At 36.1% G+C, this 19,891-nt stretch overlaps 3 protein-coding genes across 7 annotated transcripts; all 3 read left to right on the top strand.

The window, feature by feature from the left end:
* The first annotated feature begins 618 nt into the window (after positions 1-618).
* LOC125191668 (RNA-binding protein) lies at positions 619-2,660 on the top strand. Its single transcript, XM_048089064.2, has 5 exons — positions 619-722; positions 812-935; positions 1,245-1,482; positions 2,142-2,264; positions 2,373-2,660. Exons 1-5 carry the CDS (start codon positions 643-645, stop codon positions 2,492-2,494), a joined length of 687 nt encoding a protein of 228 aa, XP_047945021.1. The 5' UTR covers positions 619-642; the 3' UTR covers positions 2,495-2,660.
* A 4,056-nt stretch (positions 2,661-6,716) lies between these two features.
* Positions 6,717-13,260, top strand: LOC125194096 (uncharacterized). Of its 3 annotated transcripts, none has more exons than XM_048092130.2 (19): positions 6,717-7,163; positions 7,296-7,411; positions 8,070-8,180; positions 8,244-8,300; positions 8,394-8,470; positions 8,556-8,655; positions 8,843-8,916; positions 9,002-9,102; positions 9,192-9,295; positions 9,394-9,447; positions 9,545-9,600; positions 9,690-9,728; positions 10,197-10,338; positions 10,479-10,663; positions 10,855-10,922; positions 11,092-11,164; positions 11,342-11,403; positions 11,491-12,790; positions 12,873-13,260. In XM_048092130.2, exons 2-19 carry the CDS (start codon positions 7,331-7,333, stop codon positions 13,132-13,134), a joined length of 2,946 nt encoding a protein of 981 aa, XP_047948087.2. In that variant the 5' UTR covers positions 6,717-7,163; positions 7,296-7,330; the 3' UTR covers positions 13,135-13,260. The 3 variants fall into 3 exon arrangements, with proteins under 3 accessions (XP_047948087.2, XP_047948086.2, XP_047948085.2); XM_048092129.2 differs by having other exon boundaries at positions 7,293-7,411; XM_048092128.2 differs by having other exon boundaries at positions 6,717-7,411.
* A 601-nt stretch (positions 13,261-13,861) lies between these two features.
* Positions 13,862-19,766, top strand: LOC125191979 (glutathione reductase, chloroplastic-like). 3 transcript variants are annotated; one of them, XM_048089429.2, is made up of 18 exons: positions 13,862-14,128; positions 14,251-14,324; positions 14,463-14,613; positions 15,144-15,208; positions 15,972-16,041; positions 16,287-16,358; positions 16,460-16,663; positions 16,933-17,006; positions 17,097-17,180; positions 17,338-17,425; positions 17,636-17,717; positions 17,957-18,033; positions 18,330-18,437; positions 18,555-18,619; positions 18,736-18,849; positions 18,945-19,044; positions 19,131-19,184; positions 19,452-19,766. In XM_048089429.2, the coding sequence occupies exons 3-18, from the start codon at positions 14,473-14,475 to the stop codon at positions 19,539-19,541; spliced, it is 1,488 nt and encodes a 495-aa protein (XP_047945386.2). In that variant the 5' UTR covers positions 13,862-14,128; positions 14,251-14,324; positions 14,463-14,472; the 3' UTR covers positions 19,542-19,766. The 3 variants fall into 3 exon arrangements, with proteins under 3 accessions (XP_047945386.2, XP_047945387.2, XP_047945385.2); XM_048089430.2 differs by having other exon boundaries at positions 14,440-14,613; XM_048089428.2 differs by lacking the exon at positions 14,251-14,324.
* The last annotated feature ends 125 nt before the right edge of the window (positions 19,767-19,891 follow it).

Here is a 19,891-nt window from a genome sequence, read left to right as displayed (position 1 = left end):
TTAGTGCATACTTTAATTCAAAATTTAAAAATAATAAAAAAAAATTCAAATATAAAAATAAAAATGAGGTTAAATGCTAATAAGTCTTAACTTATCCACTTACTATATTTATAATTTTAATATATAATTAATACATCAAATATTAATATTATCTTATTTTGGTTGTACAAAATTTGGTTGTTTATCATTATTCGTAATTAATTTTCACATGCACCTAAAATTCACATTTCACAAACTAGGTTACGTTAGACTAAAAAAAAACCATAAATCACGATAATAATTACAACAAAATGAAAAAGAGAAAATTGAATTCAAAATTTTTAAACGGTTGGTGCCACATGTTGCTCTGACAGATTCCATATGACCTATACCGATATGCAAACCATGCAAGCGGCCTGCCACACTCTCGTGCAATGGACGATTCGAGCCCACGCCTCAAATCGGGCCCAATGCTGCCGGCATGCCCTTACATATTTCAATAAATATTCTTATTTTGTGTTTTTTTAAATAGAAGTACATTATACTCATATTTTCGTGGCTAGCATTTTCAAAACTTTTGGCGCCAAAAATGTCTGTAGCTTAATTTGATTTGAACTCAACAAAAACACACACTTGAGAAAGAAACGAGGTGGAAAATCAGAGATGAGTTTTAACAAGAATCCTCTTAGGCCATATGGGCAACGCTCCATCACCTCTACTCCTCTCTTCCGCGCTTCCAATCGGTACGCTTCTCAACTCTAAATTTCTATCCCTTCAATTTCTCAGGCATCTCAAAATTAATTTCAATTTTCATTATTGGATGAGATAAAAGGTCGAACGGTTGTGAGCAAAATGCGGGAATCAAAGCTCCGACACCAAAGGCTTCGCGCATCTCGCTCTCCGATTTCCTCAACAGGAAGCTGCACCGGAGTTCTGTGCTACCCACATCAATTGAGGTAGTTTATTCTATATTCTCCTTTCGAATTTATTAGCAAAATAGACTGATGTTTACTGATAAATGTTGACTAATTTTGGAAATGGAAGAAAGAAAAATGTGTATTAGCTTATTTCTAAATGGCAGAAAAAGAAGAATTTGTGAGGAAATCTAAGAGCTCTTTTAGGGCAACTTGTACCAAATTTATAGATTTATTAATTATTGAATATACTTTGCACTTCATACAATAATCAGATGGCTTGGTTTTAGTTTGCTTGGACAATCTAGTGAATTAAAAGCCAATGGTTTACTCGAATATCTGTTGTGGCAGGGGACAGAGATACCATCTTCATCTCCGTCAAGGGATGTAAAAGGAGAAAGAGAGAAAAGTGAAGGAAGAGAAGGAAAGGGGAAGTCTCCAATTAAGGGTGCGCTTGATATCAATATGTTAAAGAACATTAAGAGCGAGAGCAGTAGTGCGTTCAGAAATACTTGCTCAACCAATGGAATAGAGATCATCGACGTTGATGATATAGAGCCAACGAGAAAGAGAAAATGTCTGTTTGAAGGTTAGATTCTATACTAAGTAGAGTGCATCCATGAAGCTGTTACATATGTAGCTAATGATGGAATTGCTGAATTGAAGTTGTTTACATGTTGGCTTGCTAGAGTGTTCTTAATAAATTTGTGTATTAACAACTGCATTTTAAACTGTAAATATGTTACAGTTTGACCAGTTAGTTGGAGCTTCCTATTGCCCTTGGCCTCAACTCTCAAGCAGTTTTTGTAAATCACACATAGTACTCAATGTAGTCCATTGTTTCTTCCTTGTTAATTTGTTATTGAATCATACAAGGGTTATTTTCTTTCTTTGTTGCTCAGAGGCAACCCTCTTTATATACAATTCGTCATAAAATGTACGTTTTCCATGTATCGACAAATTGATTTAAAATTTTATTTTCTGTGTTAGATGAATGTAAGTTTGTGTATAAGCTGTCCTAGTCCATTTAGTTTAGAGCTTGTGTTGCAAGCTTCATAGTTATAATCACTCATGAAAACTTCATTTCAGTTCATAAATGAATTTGAGTTGTTGTTTCATTATGCTCATTTGTTTTACTGTACTACATAATATATATAGCTATTCTAGCAATCCTATTTTTGATTAGGAGTAGAACCAGTAAGTATCTCTGGCACAGTAATTTATGTTGTTTTGCATTTCAATAATTAGATCATGTTAATAAGCAAACTGGTCGAAAGCGGGTGGTAGTCCTTGGAGATGATTCAAAACCACGAAAAAGTTCACCAAGGAAGGTTTTCACCAGTGGGGAAAGCAAACCTTATTTTAATCACTGTGAGTTGCATTTCTGATCTAATATCAAACTTCACACAATAGTGTAACAGATGCACCAGTGAGATCAGTTATTACGTACACTTAAGATACAATTTTCACTTGAAACAGATGATAATGGGGGTGGTTGGTGGGACGAGAATATGGCAGGCGTTGACAACGAAGAAGTCGGCTGCAATGATGTTTGGGAAGGAGTAGGCTGCACCACACTCGGGGGCATTGAATGGAATTAGCAGCTGACGGTAAGACTCCTTGCTTTTGCACCTCGACTTTCTGTATGAGTAGTACTAGTTGTTGTATTAGTAGCAGTAGCAGTTATAGCATATTTTAGACATGTTTTGAGAAACTATGCTCTTAAACTGAGTTGCAGATTTTGTATGGAAATGGTTTACTCTGGTTTCTCTCAGGTATATATATGATCCTATTCTCTTTCTTACAAGAAAAGAAAATCCCCTCATTTTTAGAATAGCCATTGATATTAGTAAGAATTATATCTCTTGAAAGTTAAAATCAAGTTCTATACATAAGTGATGTAGACTACAGTTGAGATTTTTTAAGAGTTGAATCTATGAACGGAAAATGGAACATATCAACGTGTACTTATTTGAATTTATTTCAGGAGCTAAAATAATTTACACAAGAATGCCTAACCATAAACTTGCCAAAGCCCAATAAAGTTTCATGTGCTAATTATAGTTTATAAGCAGGGAAGGAAATTAGATGTGAGCCCCAAAACTCAAATGATGTGATTCTTGCTATCATCATTTCATAAACTAGTTTACCATGGCCCTAACCTTACATTTTGGAGTACTAACTTTCAATTTTATTTTTATTTGTGTTTATAAGGTATTGAACTTGAGTCTTTGATTTACATATGTACAAAGTTCAGGTATCCAAATAAAAAGGATTCAAGTTTCTCTTATTTGGGTCAATATGATTGACTATTCTGTTAGAATGGACCAATCTTATTTAATACTACTATTTCCTCCATCCACAACTAATAATCATGTTTTCCTATTATAATCTTCTATTTTTGTTAAGTTGTCACCGCACATTTCGTCTAACACGTCTAACTTAATTACATCTTGTATATTATTAGGGTCCATCACTTTTTCTCTTTCTTCTACCTATTCATCTTCAACTAACAATATTTAGATGATTTTTCTCTTTCTCCTACTTTCTGTAGCTGACCCATCAAATAATATCTAGAAGTGTTGAAAATATTGAAAGTAGTTTGTCGGTTTCAATTCAATCATCTTTTTCAAGTTTCTGGTCTTGGAGAGCTAATTAGTTATATATACAAATAGGCTTAGCTGCCAAAGTTTGACTGACTACACTTAATAAATGATATCACATTCATTTTCTTGTAGTCTAGATTTAAATTGTCGGATCTTTATGTGTAACTGTCTCATAACATTAACGTAAGTAGAGAAATAAAAGTTTCCTGAATTTGTGGTTATTAATTATTTGTGTATTTTCCTTGTTTTTTTTTTTGTATATGATTTGTTTTTATGCTTTTCTCTTACTATTAATGCACTTGATTGGTAAATGTTTTGACGTATTTTGTGACCGTTGTTCGAAACTTCTCATTTAGTGTTAATTAAAGTTGATGTGAGATCACCTATTTACTTATGTCGTACATTGCTTTTTTTCTACTGTGATTCTGGATATATAACATTTGATTTTGCCTATATATTGATTTCGTTGCACGAGCAATACATAGGTTTGGCTCTTGGGACAAATTAAGCCTTTGGGTTGCTCTAAGTCCCAAAATTATCCAGAGCTTCTATTTCAATTGAAGCTCTTTTCAACAATTCTAAAAGAAAAAATATCGTAAATTTTCTTCTATAATCTGATGTTACGGAGTAGTGTGTTAATGAATGTGATGGGCGTTGATAAAGTTGATAGGCATTTGATTTAGTACGCAAACACGTTTTATATTCTCGTAGAATATAAGCATAACGAATATATTGATAATTCAATCACAATAAATTAACGAGTAGGCTCGAATCTTGAATATGGGATTTTACTAGATTGTACTACCAACTTTCTAATTGTCTCATAAGTACACTGCTATCTAATGGGAAACGTATGCAATTGACAAAGTATTGGTTGACTTTTTATGTATATAAAAAAAAGCAGTATTGTTAACGATATTAGTAAGTGGAGTATCACTTAGGTAATTAATGTAATTGTCAAGACCTGAAGTTTCAACAGCGTATTAGCCGAAGGAGAAATGTCTGCGTTTCATCGTCAAATCATTAGGTGAAAAACACAAACATACATTTTTTATTGATTGAATTTATTTTTTGGGACACTTTTGGCTCTATCGCTACACATTGTGCACTACTGACTACAGTGACTGATAATTGGCAGGTCGACTAAATGTGTGATCGACATGAATTAAAACTTCATTGATACTAGAAATTTATTGAGAGTTATTTGAATCTATTTTTGCAAGAAAATACAAAAAAATATTATTCACATAACTCTGGTATTTACATTGCAATTTATATACGGATATACACATCTATTCCACTTCAAATTTATACTACATAGTTATTTAATATAGCTCGCATATAATTTTTGCTGTGTATATATAGTTCAAAATGTAAAGCATTAACTAGAATTTAATTCAAGGTACACACGATATTTCAGTCCCACCTAATTTTAGAATATGGGCAGTTATTATTTGATAGTGATTGCTTGAAAAAAAATACTATATGCATACGATAAATTAAAATTTAAAATTGAAGCAAAGATATAAAGCTTATTTCGATATTTAGTTTTCTTATTTATCTATTTTTATTTTATTTGGTAGATACCGACATTTGGATGAAAGTTGAATCAAGTGTGACAGGGCCATATCAACTTTGTATTTTGTTTCTATATTATTGTTTTATTAACTCATAAATCAATTCTCAAACAAGCAGTACATCCGAACCGTACACATTTTTGTGATTATAATTGACCTAATCATGGAACGTAAAATAATTGGATTGATGCGTCACAGCAATATTTTTTGAGCTGTACATGTTTTCTTTTTTAATAATTTATATAGTGTCATACCACGCATACACTATATTCTTTTATTTTAGTGATAAAGGGTAATCCAACTAAGTGTACGTATTTTTCAACAAAAAATTAATTAATTTTCTTGAAATTCTATAAAATAAATATTTAGTCTATAATGATAGGTCGATAACTCACAATTGTGAGATCATTCACGTGATCGATAAAATGTAATTTGCTAATAACGCATTTCATAAAATTTTGTACTAAATGATCATTTTGCGATTCACATGTATTTTTGTGTGTGTGCACACAACATGCGTATATGATTTTGTGGGCTAAATGCATGACAAGTTTATCAAGGTGCAATGAGATGCATCGACATCATTGACCAATAAATTTTCATGGCATTTTATTTGCAGTTCTTTTTTCATTATATTAAAATCATTTAAATTTTAAATACACAATTATATGAGTTGATATCATACAAAATTAAGTTACTTGATATTAAATATGTGGAGATAATTATATTCCAAAAACATGAAGAAAAGTAAAGAAAAGAAAAGTGATTATTAAAATAGCCTAGTCACTTTACTATTTTATAGCATTGTCGGTGAACCTTTAAAACTACCCTGCTACAAATATTCCTATTTCCATGGTCATATTACTTTACAATGTGAAAAGTATTATGACTACTAAGAAAATGCTGAAAACACCATTTAGAAAGATAACCTTTTGAAAATTGAGATAATAGAACAAGAAATTATCTACTCCTAGTGTCAATATATTGCTAACTTAAATATTTTCAGTGGAACAACTAATTCTAATGGTGGTGAGGTTGATTTGTTACAAAATTCTTTTCAATGTGAGTGGTCTTTGTTATGCTATAGTTTTTTTTCGTTATGAATGGTGTATTAATATTGACCAAGTTTAATGTATATTTTGATAAGTACTTCAATCTAATTAAGAATTTTTGGTATATATTTGAAATCGATCGATAACACCAATTATTCCTCTAAACCCAGCCAATTTGTACTTAATTCACCTGTAAATAATAATCTCATTTTCCCTCTTATTCATCCATCAAAATCAATCACCTTCTATTTATTAAAACTCTCTTTAAAACATGTTATTTCTATACACTCCTCTCATTTTATTTATCAAAGATATTTACATTTTACAGTTTATACTATGAAGATCCGCTATTAACCATAATTAAATATTTCCAACAATGTGATTTTCAGAATTTTGCGTGTTAAAATATGGCACCATCTCCCTTGCACGTAGTACTGTTAACAGCATCAAATTCCACCATTTTTTACAATAACCAAAAAAGAAAAGAAAAACTGAAAATCAAAATTTATTTTTGACAGTGCACTGAGAGAAAACTAGTTGATCAACGCCAACCAAAAAGAGAAGTGAAAACCAAACCACTAAAATCCACAGTCAACTTTTTACATCCCTAAAATCATGCTATTTCTACCTTCCTTCCATTTTCCCCTTTGTCTCTCTCTTCATACACAACTACAGAAGAAGCCTCTCACCTGATTATATATGTGTTAAGTATTAAGTAGGAGAGAGAGAGAGAGAGTTGCAGGCTTGAGGTGTTACTGTTGGTATTCATCACCACCTGGCAATTCACAAGAGCTCCATACATCCAGGTGGTGGATTCTCCTCTATTTCAACAAACCACTCTTATTAGATTTTAATTTTCATAAAAAAAATCCATATCCAAATCCCGAGATTTTCGATCCCCACCCACAGGCCACCACCCTACTCCTCCAACCGGAATTTCTCTGCACTCTACCGATCAAGCCTCAAACTTTTAACAAAAGTAAAAGAAAAACTGAAGATTTCTGTTTCCTGCTGCACGTTTATTGGGAGTTGGAGGTGGGTTATCTTAAAGATTGGATTTTGGGAGGATTCCACGCTAAGATTCTTCATCTTCTCCCCAATTTTTTTCAACTGGGGTTAATTTTCTATTTTACTGACCATTTCATTGGGATCATTTGAAAAAAGAAGAAAAAAAATCCAATCTTGAATTTGGAAAAGTGAGAATGGTGGGTGGAAATCTGTTTCATTATAGAAAGAATTCATGGCCGCCGGAAGAATACATTAATCGATCAACTTTGCAGTTGGTAAGCTTTCTCTTGCAAAGCTGTGATTTCTATATTTAGTTAGTCAGTCCAATTACGGCACTCAACTTTGAAGTTAAAGATCCATGGCCTTTGTATTCTGCACTTTACATAATTTTGACAAGTTTTGAAGATATTATGATCGATGGTTACAGAAAGCACTAAAATTTGGTCTTCATTGCTTTTGGTTTTTCTGTTGCCTGTTATATACGTATAGAGATAAACTAATTTTGTGTTTCTCTTCTTCATAATTACTTGAAAACACCTTCATTTAAGAATCAAATAGTACTATATTGATGCTCTTTTATTTAAATATAGCAGGGAAGATTACAATGTAGATTGGTTAATCAGTGTGTTATGATAATGTCTAAAGGCATCTCCTGCAAGTTTCACCATGTATGTGAAAGCGAGCTGATTGGGTGGAAGAAAAGAAATTGATAAATTAATGTTTAACTCAGCTTTTTGATTATACAGATGTTACTATAGTACATGTTACCTAGGGTCCTTTCTATTAATTAATTCCACTTATGTTTGTGTTCATCTCATATAATTTTCACAGTTCTTTTCTCTTGATTTATTGTTAAGGTGGAGATGTATATTAGAGTAGCATTTAGTAGCTGTATATAAGCATCTCAGTAATCTGATTTTTGTGTGGCAACAGTTTGATGTTGATGGTTCTGCCCCTCCCGAGCACGCATTGAGGAGAAAATTGAATAGCCATGCCAGCATTCTTAAAGAATTCAGCATCACATTTAGAGAAGCCATACAAATGGTAATCAGCACTCTCTCTCATAAAATGCTTGACTCGTCATTGACACATTGTTCTTGATTATAGATTCGACTTGGAATACGACTATGGCATTACGTACGGGAAGAAGCATCCCATGGAAGAGTAAGTTCCCCATCACCCATCCTTTTGAACATCTTGTCCCTTTCCAGCATCATTCAATAAACGAGCTTACTTTTGTTTTCTCTTCTTGTACAGAAAGCACCCATAGATCCTTTTACTCGAGAACATTGCAAACCCTCAGCATCACAAGGTGTTCCTCTAGGTGGGATGGGGTAAGCAGTATCTATAATCTGGCACTCCTCTTTCTCGCCGACCATGTTGTGGAAACTTAACGGATCGTCTTCTATGCCCACACAGGAGCGGTAGCATATCTAGAGGCTTCAGGGGGGAATTCAGGCATTTTCAAATACTTCCTGGTACATGCGAGACTGCACCGGTGATGGCCAATCAATTCTCTGTAAGAACCTTCTCCTCAATATATCCGTAAAGTAATTCCTGCTTATGATGAATGCACGTATCTTTGTCAATCTGTGAGCTGTTCATGAATTTCAAAAAATTATTTTTTCATTAAAAAGGGAAAAAATGTCTTTATCTATAGTGCGCAGTATTATTTTTATCACATCCTAATATCTTTAGTTCTACAGATCTTCATATCTCGTGATGGAGGAAACAAGAAGTATTCATCGGTTTTATCTCCCGGCCGACATGAGGGCTTAGGGTAAGCATTGTGACAGTGTAATTAGTACATTTGAGATGTGCATCATAGTGAAATGTCCTTTAGTGCATTCTCTTTGTTTTGACAGAAAGCCAAGTGATCAAGGTATATCATCATGGGGTTGGAATTTAAATGGTCAGCATTCTACATATCATGCTCTATTCCCCAGGGCGTGGACAGTTTATGACGGTAACTTGCTACCTCAAGTGTTTTATGGCTGGTAGATGTGCCAATTTTTGTCGTCTGCGTTTTTCATTCTTTCTTTTTTGTTTCAACAGGTGAACCAGACCCTGAGCTGAAAATATCTTGTAGGCAGATATCACCATTTATACCTCATAATTATCGAGAGAGCAGCCTTCCCACATCTGTATTTGTGTACACTGTATGTCAATTTCGCATTCAACATTTATCCTTCTATCTCAGCAAACATTCTGCTCATGAATAATCACTTGCTCATGTTGGTTTTTATGTCTTATATAGTTGGTGAATACCGGGAAGGAGAGGGCAAAAGTCAGCCTATGTTTTACGTGGGCGGTGAGTTGTTCATGCCCTTATAGCTGTTTTAGTTCTGGTAATATCAGTGTTTCTGAGTTTGGGTTCTTACTTGGCAACATCTTTCTCTTCATCGCAGAATTCTATTGGAGGCACCTCACATCTAACAGGGGAACACGTCAACGAGCCATTTATGTAAGTTTATTTCACAGAGTATTGTTCAACCAATCAACTTTTTATTGTATTTTGACATTTGTGCTTGTTTTTTTTCTCTTTTCTTATAGAGGTGAAGATGGAGTATCAGGCGTGCTGCTACATCACAAGCAAGTCATCTTACTTTTTTACTTAAATGTGACGGTTGTTTGGCATATTTTCTTTGGGTTAGGTGTGAAAATTCCATATTCTTGAATTGGAGTCAAAATTCTGGATTCTTTCCCGCCCAATCAAGAATTTTAGGTCTTAATATAAGACAAGGCCAATTTATTCTCCTGATGAGTTAACTGTTAACTAAGGGAATTATTTGCGTCAGAGCTTTATTTGAAGCAAGTTTTGAGCTAGCTACCGTTTTCTCGTGTTGAGTGTTCTAATACGTTCATATGTTATTACTGCATTAAAATATGGAAATGGTGCTGTCTAATATATTTGAGAGATCTCGATTGGATTTACATGTACAACTGCTGTATGTTTGGACTTATACATGACTTACTTCAGTACACCCTATGTAGATTTACATACGTGCACATGCTGATTTGGAATTTAACCAAATGGATTGCAATATTTATCACTTTCAGGACGGCAAAAGATAACCCTCCCGTGACTTATGCAATTGCTGCCTGTGAAACTCAAAATGTGAGTGTCTCAGTCTTGCCTTGTTTTCGCCTGAACGAAGGAAGTTGCGTAACTGCAAAAGATATGTGGGACAAAATGGCTCAGGTACGCTGATTTGCCACAGATTGCTTTGATTTTTATTTGCTTAATTCCGCTTACCTAGCACATGGCTTAGATTTAATACACGTACTTTTTATTCCTCTTCATAATTTTAGCGTTGTTAGCTAATCTAGTCTGATTCTTAGGATGGCCACTTTGATCGAGAGAACTCGAACAAGGGACCTAGCATGCCTTCGTCACCTGGGGAGACCCACTGCGCTGCAGTTTCTGCTTCTACATGGGTTGAGCCTCATGGAAAGTGCACAATTGCTTTTGCTGTTTCTTGGTCATCTCCTAAAGTTAAATTCTGCAAAGGGAAGTCCTACCATAGGTAATTCCGGTCAATTTTTCTGATATTTACATGTGTGCTTTGCTTTTTTACTAGTTTTTGAGTCTTCATTCTCTTTTATATTCTTCTTAACTTTTCACTTTTCTAAGATCAACCACGCAGTTTTCGAGAAATCGGCTCATGTCGTTGCATATTCTTACCTACCCTTTCTTCTTTTGTTCAAATGGGCACAGGAGGTATACTAAATACTATGGCACTTCTAAAAATGCAGCCAAGGACCTGGTCCACGACTCTCTAACAAGTGAGTGATTTCGTTACCTCTATTGTCGTTTCACCGATCAATAGAAAAGCTAAGACTTCAAAGTTGTTCCTTTATTTTCTCTCTCTTTTGAACTGAAGATTTCAAAGTTGTTAGAAAAGGGCACTATCCTCTACTGCATTAATCACCTTTTCGTTTGATTCTTGTTCAGAGTATATGCTGTGGGAAGAAGAGATCGAAAAATGGCAGAACCCTATTCTTAAAGATGATAAACTGCCGGAATGGTAAGCAATGGTTAACATCCTAACAACACCGTAGAGATGTGTTTGCTAAGTTTCCACCAATGAAAATGTCTGTCCGTTTTTGTTCTGTGGTCTATATCTTTTTCCTAGCGCTCGATAGAAAGGATTTTTCTCTAGCTTGTGATTAGTCTTCAACTGAATGCCGTGAATTGTTTGCAGGTATAAATTTACTCTGTTCAATGAGCTCTATTTTCTAGTTGCCGGTGGAACAGTTTGGATTGGTATTTATTCTTCTACTTAATTTTTTTTCTGCACGTAATGTGATATCATTTGCTTTGTTTCTTTAACTGCTTGTGCTGTTCATGCAGACTCGGGCTCACCGATGGAGGATTCAGTTGGTATCAAGTCCGTGATTACGAACAGCAAAAAATCGAAAAAGAAACATGTACGGATAGTTCACAAATCAGCTGGACTTGTAAATGAGTCCGCTGTTGAAGATTCTGAGGCCTCCGTAGATATTGATCCAAGCGGAGGTGGAGATTCGGCTATGAGAGAATCTTCAGACAAAGAAGAGTCGGGCTCTTGTGGGAGTGGTGGTGAAGGCAACTCCCTTGGGACTTCACCTATCAAGTCGATAGAGCCCGTGAACGATGATGATGATAATGATGTAGGGAAGTTTTTGTATTTGGAGGGTGTCGAGTATATCATGTGGTGCACGTACGACGTCCACTTCTACGCGTCATTCGCGCTTCTTGAGCTGTTTCCAAAGATCGAGCTCAGCATACAACGGGAATTCGCAAATGCCGTGCTGTTTGAGGACAGACGGAAAGTTAAGTTTTTAGCGGAGGGGAATCACGGAATCCGTAAGGTGAAAGGAGCCGTTCCTCACGATCTTGGAACTCACGACCCGTGGCACGAGATGAACGCATACAACATACATGACACGAGTAGGTGGAAGGATCTTAACCCGAAGTTTGTTCTTCAGGTGTACCGAGACTTTGCTGCAACGGGGGATCTTTCTTTCGGAGCAGAGGTCTGGCCCGCTGTCTGCGCGGCAATAGACTACATGGACCAATTTGATAGGGACAATGACGGTATGATCGAAAACGATGGGTTCCCGGATCAAACATACGACGCCTGGACTGTTCACGGCATTAGTGCTTACTGTGGTTCCTTATGGCTCGCCGCGCTTCAAGCTGCCGCGACGATGGCTGTCCAGCTAGGCGACCAAGCCTTCGCCGAAAAGTGCAAGAACAAATTCATAAAGGGGAAAGCCGTATTCGAGGAGAAGTTATGGAACGGGTCGTATTTCAACTATGACAGCGGGTCTAGCAGTAACAGTAAATCAATCCAAGCCGATCAGCTTGCGGGACAGTGGTACACGGCTGCATCGGGCTTGCCTGATCTTTTCGACGACCGGAAGATCCGAAGCGCGCTCCAGAAGATCCACGATTTCAACGTCATGAAAGTCCAAGGAGGCAGGATCGGGGCTGTTAACGGGATGCATCCGAACGGTAAGGTAGACGAATCGTGCATGCAATCCCGGGAAGTATGGACGGGAGTAACGTATGCCGCGGCTGCTACCATGATCCACGCCGGAATGACGGAGCAGGCTTTCACCACCGCCGAAGGCATATTCCTAGCCAGCTGGTCGGACGAGGGATACGGGTAAGTCACATCAACTCACCGCATCCACACACAACATTTGCTCGTCTACGAAGATGGTCTAATCCCGTCTTTACTCGTGCAGGTATGCTTTCCAGACGCCAGAAGGCTGGACGACTGACGGCCACTTCCGTTCCCTCATATACATGAGGCCGCTCGCCATATGGGCGATGCAATGGGCTCTGTCCTCGTCGAAGACGATCAGGAAAGCCCCTGTGGTCATGGCGATGGATAGATCGCACGTACCCTCCGATACTGCAAATCCCTCGTGCAACGAGGGTGGCACGAAGAAGATAGCGAAGAAGCCGTGGTGCTTTGGCAATGCCGTATTTCACTGTTCGTGTTGAGAGGAATTGCAAAGATGGGAACCTAATTTTACTGCATTTGTATGACAATTGTAATTCATTCATTTTTAACATTGTATAGTCGAATTCTAGTTCAAATTTATGCAATAATCTGTCGCTTCTTACTAAGGTTATATACAAAAATGTTGCAAGGAATTAGAGTCGAAACTGAGCAAGATTAACTTGTCATGAGATTGTCTACATCGATATACCTAGATTTATGAAGTCAATTAATTTTGTGAGGCATTGCTTCAACAATTCTTAAATTTGCGATTTTTATTCATATCTTTTTCCCTAGGGGATCCGACCCAACGTCCATGATAATCGTCTAACTACCTAAGCTAGGCTATGCTTACATGCTTGTGCTGTCCACATTGAACAATCATAAATAATTGTTCATTTATAGTAGTCTCTTACTAGTACTAAATTCAATTAATGCAAACAATATTAAAATTAAAGAAATAAACAAAAATATGAAAATGTGAAAGTGATATGAGACCAAAAGTTTAACCATTGAATGTGAAGTCATATTTGATAGTCTTATTTATTCTTAAATTAATAGTTGAGTAAAATTTGTATTCTCAAATATACCAAAAATAGATTTTCATAATTTTCGAATAAAAAGGAAAGGAGACTATGTCTATATTTAGTCAGTTCAATGATTGGAGTATAAAAATCTAAATACAACGGTAATTAATTATAGTATCTTTGTATCCAATCGTCAATCCTCATTTACTCTTGCAGTCTTGCTTGCTTGTAATAATAAAGCCCACATCTCTCGGTTGGGCAAATCAACAAACATCTGTCATGCCCATTTCTGTCGTCATCAAATATTCAATTTGTCAATGAAATTCTAAACTTGCGCTTCACAAAGTTACCTTTACGCTCTAGATTTAATAACCCATTATTATCTGATACTTTGTTCCATTTCCTTCCCCAAGATTTGGCCTAGATCAAAATTGGACATTGTTCTTTTTTGGGAGCAAGACGAATAAATGTGAGTCGACTGATCTGTTTCCACTTTCCAGCTTATTTATTGCTTATTTATGCAAAAAGATGTCATCTTGAAAAACTTGCTTGAACTACAATCAAAATGTGCTTTCTTTCACTGAATGCCAGAGGAGATAGAGGTAGTTGAGTAGTTGAAGTAATCCGTTAACTGCATAATTCTTCCATCAAGAACCGAGTGACAGGTAATGAACTTTTCAGTGTGAGATGAGGCATTGAGGTTTATCAGAAATCAGAATATTTTCGTGGTTTGGGTTTGGTCTCATATCCTCATTTCTTAGTTCACTAATGGATTCTTAGTCATTCTTGATTGTGGATTGTAGTGTTGTGGAAATGACGAGGAAGATGCTTGTTGATGGGGATCTGGATAAATCTGATGAAGGGGAGGCTCTCTATGACTTTGATTTGTTTGTGATTGGGGCAGGGAGTGGAGGAGTTCGTGCCTCGCGATTCTCTGCTCAATATGGAGCTAAGGTAACAACAATGAGAGTGCAACTGTGAGATTCTGTTGGTACATGTTGTGTATTCCGACAGTTCACTTTAGTGTTGAGGTCTACATACTTGGTGCAACAATATAAACTGCCTAGTGAAAGTGTGTTCTTAATCTTGTTTATCATTGCTGGTTTGCGTGTTCTTAATCTTGTAGCTCAGCCAAATCTGTTAAATTCCTGTTTACACATTTGACTGTGGGGGCTGGGGGTTGTGGTGTCAGTTTATGCATTAATGTATGTCACCATTCCTTGCTTTCGATCTGGATAACTAAGAAAGTAACTGTCTAACAAGTGCTACAAGGGGACTTTTTTCATATTGGGACCAGAGATGTGTTATCTATATGTTTGTTCTTAGTTATGGTTGAGTATTTTTTTTAACTTTTCTATTTTCTGGTTTAGATCTTTTAAGGTTGTTTACATATACATTGTTCACTTCTTTTTAAGCTGATGAGTCCTTCTAATAATGTGATATTTTAAAGTTTATCTGCACTCAATGACTTCCAATGCTAACAGGTTGGGATCTGTGAGCTTCCATTTCATCCTATCAGCTCTGAAGTTATTGGAGGAGTTGGCGGAACGTAAGTAAAAGGATATATTAGTTTTAGTATAGTTCACTTCTTTGGTGTCAGCCAAAACCTAAGAGAAGCCTTTTTCAAATGATTATCCAGCATGTTGAGTGCTAATAGATGTGCACAATTTCATGGCAGTCATCTAGAAACCAGTGTTTAGGAAGACTGCATAAAAAAGAAGTTATACAGTTTTCTCATGTTCTAATTAATCTGTTTGTCTCTTAAGCAATCTCATGTTCTAATTAATCTGAATAAAGGTAGATTTTTGCTATGCCGTTGATAATGAGGATGACTGCTTAGTTTTAATCAATTGGATCTGTTCTATAAATCAAATTGTAAATTCTCATGTTTAGATTATGAGTTTGGGATTTGCATAGTATTAGTTACATTTAGAATGCTCCAGACAAGCTTCCCGAGTTAAAATATTATCTTCAGTGGAAATTTTGGGTAAAAATATGCACCATGGTGCTGGGAGAGTATTGATTTAAGCTATCTAACTAAATTCGATATAAGTAATTGATCAGATACTATAGTGATCATATCTACAGCAGCAACTGTTTTAGACATATAGAGTTTTCCAAGCAATAAGTGTTATCTTGTTAAATAATTGTCAGCCAAGCATGAAGGATGGCATTCATACATAAAGTAGTCAAGTTTTGTGGATTACAATCCTTAATGGAATTAGGTTGTCTCATGCAAATGAGCTGCAAGATGGAAGGTGTTAATTTTGAGACCGGCAGTATAGCTAAAGAACTATTTGTTTGTATTTCAGGTGTGTCATTCGTGGTTGTGTTCCCAAAAAGATTTTATTTTATGGTGCTTCTTTTGGGTCTGATCTAGAGGTGAGTTTTTCATCAATTAATGCGAATGAATTATAGAAAATTTGTATTTCAGGAAGAGTTTTGAGTTATCATTACAGTCAGATTAATTTTTATATCAAATTTTCTGATCTATCATATGAAATCTCATATTAGTATGGTTTGGTTCCAGAATCCAATAAATATAATTTATCAAGAATATGATCTGATCTTGTTTCTTGACCTATTGGATAATGCATGTTTTCAATTATCCTACATCGGGCTTGCAGGATGCAAGGAATTACGGATGGGAGCTGAATGAGAAAATTGATTTTAATTGGAAAAAACACTTACACAAGAAGGTACATGAAACGTACTGAATATTATTCAAACTCAATACTCAGAGAAATTGGTTTCAAGTTCTATCTCTTGCAATTTCTTGATCTTTTAATGATGCTGCCAGACAGAAGAAATAGTTAGATTAAATGGAACATACAAGCGTTTACTTGCGAATGCTGGAGTTAAGCTTTTTGAAGGTGAGGGAAGAGTTGCAGGTCCTAATGACGTTGAAGTGATTCAAATCGATGGGACAAAACTAAGGTATTCTGCAAAACATATCCTAATTTCAACTGGAAGCCGTGCTCAGCGTCCAGATATTCCAGGTCAGGTGAGTGTAACTGTTGTACTTTTACATGATTAACTGTGTGCAAATCTTAGATTCACTGATTCTTTTATTTGTAGAGAGCAGAAACTCACTTATCCTTGCTGTGTAAAGTGTAAACTTGTGCTTGTTAGATAATAGTATTACTTTAGGTGGTCATGAGACTCATGACCTGTATATATGTTTTAGTGTCCATTTTTTCTCCCTATATTGTTATGTCGAACTTTGCCTGTATGAACTGCTATGATGTACACCTGTATTTGTGTTTACACCAGGAATTAGCTATAACTTCAGATGAGGCGTTGAGCTTGGAAGAGTTGCCTAAGCGAGCTGTCATACTTGGTGGAGGGTAACTATCTGTTGCACTTTGTTTTAACACATCTATATAGGCCGCATAGAAATCAAAGTGAATGTCACTTATCTCAAACTCTAAATGCAGGTATATTGCCCTTGAGTTTGCTTCAATATGGCGAGGGATGGGTGTAGATGTTGATCTGTGTTTCAGAAAAGAACTTCCCTTAAGGTGAAAGTAATTCCATGAAATCATTTTTCTGTAGTTTCTAGCTACCTGCCAGAGTGAAACTTCTGGATATCACAGGCATAGATCATTTCTTTCTTCTGTTATTTTGGTCTTACTTGGTACGATGATCTCATGCTATTCTCTCCTAAAATCTTACCAGAGGTTTTGATAACGAGATGCGAGCTCTGGTTGCAAGAAATCTAGAAGCAAGGGGAATCACCATGCATCCTTGGACAACAATAACTGAGGTGCCACATCCTTTTTAAATTCGACTTCCTGATTTCATCAGATCACACACAGAGAGAAAAGGAAATACAATGGATGAAATTTGCAAAGGAAACCCATGCTGGAAATAAAAAAGAATCAACAAATTAATTTGTTGCATTCACATTTTATGCTTGATATTTAAGTTCATTCTGATATTGATAATGACTTTACACAACTAATTGGTGGTTCAGCTTTTTAAAACCGAAGAGGGTATAAAAGTTTTCACCAGCCACGGTGAAGAAATTACCGCCGATGTTGTACTCTTTGCCACAGGTAATTTCTCAACATCGGGGCGACTTTATTTTGGTGTGCCGATAGTGATATGGTTACAGTGAACATAGTTTCGTGAAATCCTTTTTATGTTGAAACGAACCTGCACTTGAACGTGTGGGTCTGAAATTTATACTCTGCTGAACAAGAAATATACATATGTTTTTGGAAATGAACTTAACTTTGGCGTAATCTTTCCCTTCATGAGAGACCAATGATGATTTTATACTCGTTGGCTACAGGCAGGGTCCCAAATGCTAAAAGGCTAAATCTGGAATCTGTAGGAGTTGAGCTTGATAGTACAACTGGCGCGGTGAAGGTGAATTGTTATCAGTCAGTCATAACTGTAAAATTTTCTCTGTATTGCTGGAAAGTTCGTGATCAGAGAAAGATTTCTGACCATTATCGACTAAATATATAATTAAATGAAATCAGCATGGTGCAATACTGCATAGTACCGACTGCAGTTCCTTGTAGCCTATCAACATTCTATACTCTAATGTTTGTCTTCCTGAATTTCAAATAATATAGGAAACTTCACGAACATAGTATAAGGAAACTGCTATTTGTAGTTTTTCGTGTTTGTTCTGTAGTTCACTTAAGCATAGATGGCAGGTTGACGAATACTCCTGCACGAACATACCCAGCATATGGGCCATAGGTGATGTTACAAACAGATTGAATCTTACTCCTGTTGCCTTGATGGAAGGGACCTGTTTCGCCGTATGTTCCCTCTCTCACACTAAACTTCTGTGTGTTTGACAAAGATCCAGATATATCATGATACTCTAATTAAATGTGTCTTAATTGATAGAAAAGTTTTTTTCTTTACTGTTGTAGAAAACCGCCTTTGGTGGACAGCCAACAGCACCTGATTATGACAACGTTCCTTGTGCTGTGTTCTGGTATTACCATCTTATAGCACAACATTTAACTTTGGATTCTTGATGTATTCCTTTATTTTGTTTCATTTGATTTCTCAAATATTTAACGTTGAACATGTTCTTATCTTACTCGACAGCATACCACCACTGTCTTTAGTCGGCCTCAGTGAGGAACAGGCTCTAGAGAAAGCAACCGGTGACATTTTGGTTTTCACGTCTACGTTTAATTCAATGAAGAACACTATTTCCGGGTAGGCATATGAAGAGTTCGTTCTGTGTGAGAATATTAAATATTACCTGTAAAATTTCTAAACACGCGCTTCTGATGATATCTGTTGTTGTGCAGACGGCAAGAGAAAACAATCATGAAGCTCGTCGTTGATGCAGAGACTGATAAGGTTCTTGGAGCATCCATGTGTGGGCCTGATGCTCCTGAGATCATGCAGGTACTCGAAATAATTTCCTCCTTTATCTCTATTCGTCGTTATTCCTGTTTCATGCTTGTAACCTTAACATGACCCTCTCCACTCAGGGAATTGCTGTCGCACTCAAGTGTGGAGCAACCAAAGCACAATTCGACAGCACAGTGAGTTCTCATCAACCTTTTTAGAAACAAAATATCACTGTCAATCACACTTTTCATCTGCTATTTGATTCAATACACAACTATTGCCTTGATACTAAATCTAGCTTGTTTGATTCCTTGTTGGTTGAACTTTTCTACGATTTGGTTTGTCTATTTTCTTGAACTTCCAAGAAGCAGATGACGTGAAAGATATTTGCTACATTGTTTATGTATAGACTGCAAGAATTCAACCATCTCAGTGCTGCTAACACTTTGTCTGTGTTGTAGATTGGCATTCACCCCTCTTCTGCAGAGGAGTTCGTGACCATGCGGTCTGTAACGAGGCGAGTTTCTCCTAGCAAGCCGAAAACTATTTAGTAGTCATGGATGAATATGTGATGCTTCATAGTTGGCCAAACCTTGTTACACACCCAAGTTATATTTTCTGCAGGAAAATGTAGAAAAAAGAAAAGTAGCAGATATAAAAGTAGCTGGAATCTCATAATACACACTACTACCATTTTCCTTGAATTTTATGATATTTTTGTGAAGTTAGGATTTTTGGGTTAAATTTGGTGGAAAATGTGATCTTGAGAAGCTTAATGATGGAAAATGGCATCCTTTTCAATTTGTATATTTTGCCACTTAAATCCTAAAATGGATTTTTCTTGAATTGCTCCTTGTTTTTCCCCTTCAAATTCCTAAGATTTAATTTATGATTTATTTTC

The sequence above is a fragment of the Salvia hispanica genome, chromosome 4, assembly GCF_029641045.1.
Source record: "Salvia hispanica isolate PSC_SH4W2 chromosome 4, Shi_PSC_v1, whole genome shotgun sequence".
Taxonomy (NCBI): Eukaryota; Viridiplantae; Streptophyta; class Magnoliopsida; order Lamiales; family Lamiaceae; genus Salvia; species Salvia hispanica.
The sequence above is the reverse complement of the archived record's forward strand: the minus strand, read 5'-3'. Positions and strand labels throughout refer to the sequence as shown.